The sequence below is a fragment of the Squalius cephalus genome (assembly GCF_949319135.1).
Source record: "Squalius cephalus genome assembly, chromosome: 17".
Taxonomy (NCBI): Eukaryota; Metazoa; Chordata; class Actinopteri; order Cypriniformes; family Leuciscidae; genus Squalius; species Squalius cephalus.
In genome coordinates, this window is record NC_137138.1 from 11,124,386 (window position 1) to 11,133,034 (window position 8,649).

The following is an 8,649-nucleotide window of genomic DNA, read 5'->3' on the forward strand; positions in this document are numbered from 1 at the left end:
GTTAGTTTGTTAATAGTTATTTGGTTTGCCTGCTTGCTGCAAAGTCTGGTACGTGAAATAATATTATATACATTTACACATAATATTGATGATTATTGCCATAAGTGACAAAGATCCTGATTTGAAATTGCCTAATAAACCAGCTAAAATTGCAACTGTATATTTGTGAATATATTTTAGGAGCCGGGTCACATTTTATTTAGTAATTTGATTGATTAACTTGACTGTAATAGGACTGTACAGTGCTATAATCATCTATGCCTTCTCCGTTCATGGCTTCTAGCAGGTTAAAAAAGACATTTTTCATGGGCGGTTCATTGTATTTCTATGGTGTAGGCTGAAAGCAGCCAAAGTGAGAGGAGGTGGCAGGGAGGGAAGTATAACACAAGAGCTGCTCGGAAAACTTACCCACTAGCTCACGATTCATTTTCAAGCAGAGCGAATTGCAAAGCAATCAAACTGCCACAATGAGTGATAGAATATGAAGTGCGTGTCTAAAGCTGTGTGCCAACTTGACACGCCACTGGTTAAAATGATCTAACTGAGATAATGAGGTGCAAACCATGGTTTTACCTGTAGTTATCTGGTTAAACTAGGGTTACTATTCAAGAACTATGGGAAATTTATTGCAAGGGAAAGTAAAAGTATCTGCTATTTAGAATTTATAGATTTAATTATGTAATATTTACTACATGGTACTAAATGTATTGCTATTGATACTAAAAGAACTTGAAAGCATCAAGGTAATGTTTTTATTACCGTCCTTTGAGCATAATTTATTAACTGCGCTCTATCACCTGGCAGGATCTCGCTATGGGAACAGACGCAGAGGGGGAAAAGATTAAAGACCCCATGAGGGCCATCGTGCCAATCTTGCTGGATGCCAACGTCACCACCTATGACAAGATCCGCATCATCCTGCTCTACATTTTCCTGAAGAACGGTTAGGGAGTCTTTGGCAGCCATTTTATGCCTCAGTTTGCATTTTAATGCCTTGATCAGCCATTTTGTAACGTGACTTGTGTGTGCATGTGTGGCAAAACAGGGATCACGGAGGAGAACCTTAACAAGCTGATCCAACACGCCCAGATCCCTCCTGAGGACAGTGAGATCATCACCAATATGGCTCACCTGGGCGTCCCAATCGTCACAGATGTACGCTATCCGCTTCCTGTCTTAAGCAACGATTAAATTTCACTGGCTGTTAAAGCATTTTACAATTTATCTGACCTGCCATTGACGTTTTTTTTGCTTTGCTTCTGTATGCTGCAGTCTACTCTCCGCAGAGGCAAGAAGCTCGATCGTAAGGAGCGTGTGAGCGAGCAGACCTATCAACTCTCTCGCTGGACCCCGCTGATAAAGGATATCATGGAGGTAAATCCTGATCTATAGAATTTGAAGAAGAAAAAAAATCTGTGTGTAAAAATGTGATCTTACTTTGATTGTGAATCTTGCAGGATGCTATTGAGGAGAAGCTGGACACCAAACATTACCCGTACATCTCCACACGCTCATCCTCTTCCTTCAGCACTTCTGCAGTCAGGTACGCACGCTCACCGAACTTCAGAATTTAAGGCTCCCTTTAAATAATGAGTTGGAATTTGAATTGGCCACATCCCACAGGAAGCTCGAATGGAATGACAGAAAGAGGAATTTACTAAACTCCAAATAAAATATATTTATTGAACAAAATGAGCAAGAACAGACAATTACGGCTTCATGTTGTTTGGGTCCATTTTGAAGACTTTATTAGACATAAATTAGACATACTACAGCATTCTGGGAAATTAAGTGTTCTTCCATCATGTTCCATAAAATAAGTTAAAAAATGTATTTACAAAAAATGTATTAAAATATCTAAATAATGTACAATTTTATAATATTTTATAATAATATATAATAAAAGTTATTACATATTATGAAATGATAACTTTTTTTACTATTAGTATCTAATGTTTCTTGGAATACCTTATTTTGTGTATATAATATATATTATGTTTATAGATAATTCACTAATGGAAAATTCTTAATTTTATTGGTAATACTTTACAATAAGGTTGACTACATTAGTTAACATGAACTAACTATAAAAAATATTTGAAAGCATTTATTATCTTAATTAGTTAATTTCAACATTTACTTAATTAATATTATTTAATGGCAAACAAACCTAAGCAAACATCAACTTACATGAATAGTTGTATTTTTTACTAACATAAACAAATACTGTAACAATTGTTAGTTTGTTGCCCATTGTTAGTTAATCCATTAACTAGCATTAACAAATGAGCCCTTATTGTTAAGTGGTACCATTTTATAATTTTACCATATCATGATCAATCATTAAAAAAAATTAAGGTTACATTTTATTTTAAGGTGACATAGTTACATTGTACTTACTCAGATAAGTACTGAGTAATATTAATTAACTACATGTACTTACTATTGAATAACAGTTAGGGTTTTGTTAGTAGGATTAGTTGTAATTATGCATAATTTATTGTTATTACTATAGTAAGTACATGTAGTAATGTGTAACTACATCACATTAAAATAAAGTGTTACCAAAATGTATTAATAATTGTTAAATGAATAAAAACTATACCTACAGCAGTTAAATTAATTCCTTTAAATGTTCTACTATTTCAAAACCTTCAAATCAAATTCACAAATTAGAATATCAAAGGCAATTCTAACACACACACACACACACACACACCCCCCAATACACAGGTGAATACATGCATTTTTGTATTGCACAAGTCGCAAGATAGAAGTAACTTGGATCAATAATCATTTGTACAGAGGGGTGGGGAGAACATTGAGATCAATACCGTGATTGGTGGCTGGTGCGATATGTGGTGGGGGTGAACATCAAGTCACAAAAGCAGTGGAGACTGGGGTATTTCCTCAGGGTCAGCAGTAATGATCCGCTGTTCTCCTTTCAGGACAAACAAACCAGCACAGCTCCTGTAAACAGTAGCAGAGACAAAGCAGAAAGTCCCTGACTCCCACAGAGGGAGAGCTGGGAGCTGTTGGGTCCCATTGTGTATTTATTGATTAGACTCGAGATCACTAGTGTTCACTACGCAATTTCCCCTCTCATTATGCTTGCTAATGACGAAGCGCCTCCACTTCCTTCCACTGTAGAAAAATAAAGGCAAAATATCCCAGAAATGGTCGCTGTATCAAGGTCCCGTCCACATTCCCAATCGCAAACACAGCTGTCAATCATGAAGTTACACTCCGTTTTATAGCATCAAATAACTAACTAAAACCAAACTTAAAGTGAACACTTGAACATTCGTCTGCGTGATAAGAACTACCTAAAATGACAGAAACCATCTTTGGAAAAAAAATATTTGAAGTGTAATTGGATTTTTTAGTTTGGCTTGCATCCCATTCGATTATATGGAGGGGGCGGGGTTTATAAACCTAGACTCCAGCCAGCCACCAGGGGGCGATCGAAATGTTTTTGCTTCACTTTTCAGGACGTGCGGCACACTTGCTGTACATAATTCAGTGGGTAAAACAGCCAGAGCAGTCTCTAACTGCTGCCACTAGAGGGCCATAAATGGTATTGCAACAACCAATACCTTCAAATGACAATGCAAAAACAATGTTGATTCCATCCTTTGGTTTGAAAAAAGAAACTTTACCTTGAAGTTGACATGCATTGAATGTGTTTTTCCCATGGCAGTGCCCGATATGGCCACTGGCACAAGAATAAAACCCCTGGAGAGTACCGCACAGGCCCTCGCATCATGGTCTTCGTCATCGGGGGCGCGTCCTTTAGCGAGATGCGCTGTGCTTATGAGGTCACACAGGCCAATGGCAAATGGGAGGCCATCGTTGGTGAGTCTGCAGAGGATACTGCTAAAAATTGCTGTAAATTCAAGAGTTATTAAGCAACCACCCTTTAATGCCTTAGATTGATACCTTTAGCTTTAACTAATACATGTGTTGATATGTGTAATCAGACTGGCAAATCTGTCTTGTATAATTTCCTGTGCTCTTGTCTTGTATTTTGTGCTTTTCATGTTTTAACTGCTTTTAAATTGCAGTCGTGAGCCTCTGCCGTGTTCATAAGTCTATGTTCGTAAGTTCTTCTGTGTGTCTGTTTTGTGTGCGTGTGATAGGGTTTATGCTTAAGATGTACAGTTGTGTTTAGAATCGTCTTTTTATCGTACCTTTAAGGATTATGGCAGCCAATACAAATATTTGTGGATGTTCACATTGAGATCGATTCAGTCGGCAAGTCGCTAATTGGTGTTTCTACCCGACCGTGAGGTCCACCGTCTGCTCTCCTATTGGTAGTTGCCGCATTGTATTGCTATACATTTGCATATAAATTCTCAAATGCTCGCTACATTAAAATTATCGGCTTTTGGTCACTCTGTCGCTGCAAATTACTGTCAGTGTGAACGGCCCTTTAAAGATTAATTCTGAAGTACGTCAAAAAAAAAAAAAAAAAAAAAAAAACTGTATCCGTCTGTCGTTTTCCAGAAGAAAACTCGCATTGAATTTCTAATTGGTGGTATTGTACGAGTTATACAATTTTGTCCAAGCATGAGGCCTTTATCAGTATCTGAAATGAACAGTGCAGTTGAAAGACCTCAGTGAGACAATTGGTTACTAATTGTGAATCTTTGTGGAAAAAGTTACTATACATTTAGTTTAGGCCTACAAGTTGCAGAGTCTTCCTTCAACGATACATCCACCCAGAGCTTCCAAAAATCATTTTGGTCAGGGTTCTAGGTTAATATTTCTGAAACATCAGGATCTACAGATTTTAACCCTCTTTTGTCCCCATAAAGATTAGCGGTGGTGAAAGAACGTGAGGTGCGGTGTGAGATTAATTCTGAGCGTGAAGCCACCTTTGTTCCTCCGCAGGTTCTACTCACTTGCTCACCCCAACCAATTTTCTAATGGACCTGCGGCACCCCGACTTCCGAGAATCCACTAAGGTGTCCTTTGAGGACCCTGACCCCTCAGAAGAGTGAGAGAGAGAAAGAGGGAAGGGTGGGAGAGAGAAATCACACTCTGACAAAGTAAAGGCAGCCGAACAAAGAAACCCTTTCTGAACCCCCACAGCACAAGGGCTTTCTTTTCTTGCTCCTGTTACCACACTCTACCGTTTTATAACGCCACCACGCCTCAGGGATGGGTGTCCGGCCCCTGCCTCACTGAAAAGCTGACCTGCAAGTCTCATTCAGGCTCCGCCTTCTATTGGGACCAGCCAATTTTAATCAGTCTTGATTGGCTGGCTGAATGCCCCATTCAGAACTGCAGTGGGCGGAGCCTTTTTGAGTGACAGATGCAGTAGGGGTCCTGACCCCATCCCTGTTGACCACATCCTCTCAGTTGGGTGGATTAAACTGCGTTCTCCTCACTACGCGCCTTTTAATTCAATGGAGCCTCCTCTTCCGACGAGGAAGGGCTTCCTCCATTTGCCCTCCCAAATTTTAAAGCTTCATTTTCCCGCAGATTTAATCTACCCTCAAGACTCACCATATTCCGATTATTTCTGAATAACAATCCAAGGCAATCACTCATATTAACTTTGTTTTGGTTTTTTTCAACTATGGAGAGGTAATTGTTGGAAGCCAATTGCAGGATAATTTGTTTTTGTTTTTAATCTAGTTCCTCAAACTACCTCACATCACGTCTACATGACCAAGTGGCCGTCTGCAAAGAATATATGTTAAAATTACTTCCGCCAGAGAGCGACTGGCTCTTTTCTTTCTGTATAATTCTTCTGCAGATGCCAAAGCTTGAAATGTAGCTGTGCTCTTCAGATATGCTTTAGCACTAACGCTTCCCCCAAACACTAACCTTTTAAAACTAACTGGTTTGGGCCCTGGCTATGTCATTTCATGTTATGCCTCAGGTACTGTTTTCTGCATTCAAAAAATACTGTAGTAAATAGTTGATTATAAAGCTGACCAAGTCATATATCATAATCAGTCAATGAGACTTGTGGTTTATGACTGATACTTTAAAATTGATGTTTTAAACAAGCTTAGCAACACTTTATATTACAGCACTGTAATTCCTGTGCAGGCTTGTGGTTACATTAAGTGTTATAAATGACTCGTTGTAACTTGTATAACTCGCTCTTATAAGAATTTTCTGGGTTAAATACAAGTTTATTTCTGGCTTTTGCGACTTGTTTGTAAGAACTCGCTAAACAATGTTTGCAATGGAAATCTATGGGGCACTGCATCGTAACAATGTTCAAATACACACAGTCTTGAAAGTATAGCCATAAGACTTGAACGTTATACGTGTACCTTTCCATATACGTTTTTTATACAATATTTTAGTTTTTAATTTAAACCCTTTGGAATACCCTGCCCCATAGACTTCATTGCAAGTGTTTTTACAAACAAATGGAAGAGTCAAATTATTTTCTGTGGTAATCACAGATGCTTGCATTGAACCCGGCATATTCCTTTAACCCAACACTGATCTAATCCGAAGCATTGCAAAAAGTAGTCCTGTAATACAAAGTGTCCTTCTATATACCTTTACTGACTAAACCATTGTACAAGTATGATCATTGATCGACCCTAGCAAGTATCCATCATTCAAGTGTCAGCCTGCTAAAGCTATATCCCTTTAATTTCCCCCTTTTTCTGTTAGTTTTTCGTGTTTGTAAATGATCACACCATATGCAGTATGCCAGTCCTAACCCATACTGCAACATGAAACACTTCTTGACTGTTCCAGCCATTATCGAACAATAACATGGTTTGTTTTCATGGATCTTTAGTTTAGACCCGTTCATCTAGTTGAAGAGCTACAAATCACATTGTGTATCTAATAAGCCATTAGCAAAGCTGCATGTTTGCATTTAGTTGACCTAGTAGATTATATCAGCTGCGTACTGTATTTGATTTGTACTGTATGTTCAAAGCCGAGCGTGCAACTACGCATTCAGTTCTGCTTATTCAGTGCAGGCAACCCTTGCTGAATGTAAAGGTATAATGTTACTCTCATTATCAACTGTTTTTAATCAATTGATCTTTTTATTGCATTGCAGTGTAAACATGCAGCTCTGCTAAAAAAAAAAAAGTAGTTTAACAGGGAGTAGAATAAACATTTGTTCCACAGGGCACCACAAATCAGAAATTATTTCAGTGGGTTTAGCGCCCTGTGCACAAATGTTTTTGGATAGTTTGAACTTACAGTATCTGTAATGTGTTAGAAATGTGTCTTCAGCTAAATATCTTTATGTAGATTCAATGGAATATATACACACTACTGTTCATATGGGTCTGGTAAGATTTTATTTAATGTTTTTGAAAGAAGTCTCTAATGCTCACCAAGGCTGCATTTATTTGGTCAAAAACAGAAGAAAAATAGAAATACTGTGAAATATCATTACAATCTAAAAAAAAATCTATTCTATTTTAATATATGTAAAGGGTCCACTTTCTGTTGACTTGCACCTACATGTCAACTAACTCTCATTTGTAGTCTGTAGTTGACAGTTAAGTTTCGTGTTAGTAGAGTAAGTTGGCATGTAGTTGCAAAGTTACTTATAGTCAGTAGAATGTCTATTGGTGGATGATCACAATAAAGAGTTAGCAGATATTAAGCAGATAGTCTAATACTCTTAGAGTTAGTTGACATGTAGTTGCAAGTTAGTGGATAATCAAAATAGTGTTGCATGATCCTTCAGAAATCTTTCTAATATTCTGATTTGCTGCTCATGAAACATTTCTTACTATTAACAGTTGTGCTGCTTAAAACTTTTGATTCTCGTTTTCATGGTTATTTGATGAATAGAAAGTTCCAACAACATATTTTTTTGGTAACAACGTAGTCTTTACTGTCCCTTTTGATCAATTTGATGCATCCTTGCTGAATAATTGCTAAAAAAAAAAACTTTCTGACACCAAACTTTGTAACGGTAGTGTATATTATGTGTGCGTGTATATAGATAGATAGATAGCTGAAAACACATTTTTACAACTAATCTAAAGTAGGCCTATATGTACAAATATTAAATTTTTTGTTTCTCTCCTCGGTGCTCATCTATGCAGGTTCAACCCATGTCGTCGCCCCCACCCAGCTTCTGGACGCTCTCAAGGCTATGAACAAACCCGACGAGGAGCAGACAAGCTAAAATCACAACTTCCTCCCCCCAAACCCCTCGCCCAGTTACCCTCTCCCTCCCTTTATCCGTCGCCCTGTAAATCTCACCCGCTCCTATATAAATTGTGTATGCATCTTGCTTGAGAGTAAAAGAAAAAAAAAAATAGATGATTGGTTAAAGTTAAAAAGAATATTCTATAAATTTATATATATATATCTATCTATATATATATATATAATGTTGAAATAAAAGAATCGCTGCAAGTATTCTGTTTTACAATGGATGCAAATGATTAGACAAAATGAGTTTTCATTATTAATTGCAATTTAAAAACCTGAAAGTACCAAATGTAATATTGTATGTTATGGAACCTGCTAGAATATGTAAATGTTAGATCACTTTGTTCCTTATTTAAATGTTTTATTTTTATTTTATTTTTTTTAATGGCTTAAAGTGGTTGGGGGAGGGACTGGTTTGTATGCAAATAGACCAGTGAGGCAAAATGATGCATATCACTTCCTACGCTGAAGGCTAAACTGACGCCC

General features: G+C 37.4%; 1 protein-coding gene across 2 annotated transcripts in view; it reads left to right on the forward strand.

Moving 5' to 3' along the window:
- The window catches only part of stxbp1a (syntaxin binding protein 1a), a 31,649-nt gene extending 23,363 nt beyond the window's left edge, over positions 1-8,286 (forward strand). Inside the window, exons 14-20 of one of the 2 annotated variants that reach the window (XM_079898664.1) lie at positions 805-943; positions 1,046-1,155; positions 1,273-1,374; positions 1,458-1,543; positions 3,701-3,855; positions 4,894-5,051; positions 8,052-8,286. In XM_079898664.1, coding sequence (XP_079754790.1) covers positions 805-943; positions 1,046-1,155; positions 1,273-1,374; positions 1,458-1,543; positions 3,701-3,855; positions 4,894-5,003 — 702 coding nt within the window. In that variant the 3' untranslated portion in view covers positions 5,004-5,051; positions 8,052-8,286. The remainder of the gene's footprint in view (positions 1-804; positions 944-1,045; positions 1,156-1,272; positions 1,375-1,457; positions 1,544-3,700; positions 3,856-4,893; positions 5,052-8,051) is intronic. The other variant, XM_079898665.1, reaches the window with a different exon arrangement.
- Positions 8,287-8,649: the final 363 nt, after the last annotated feature.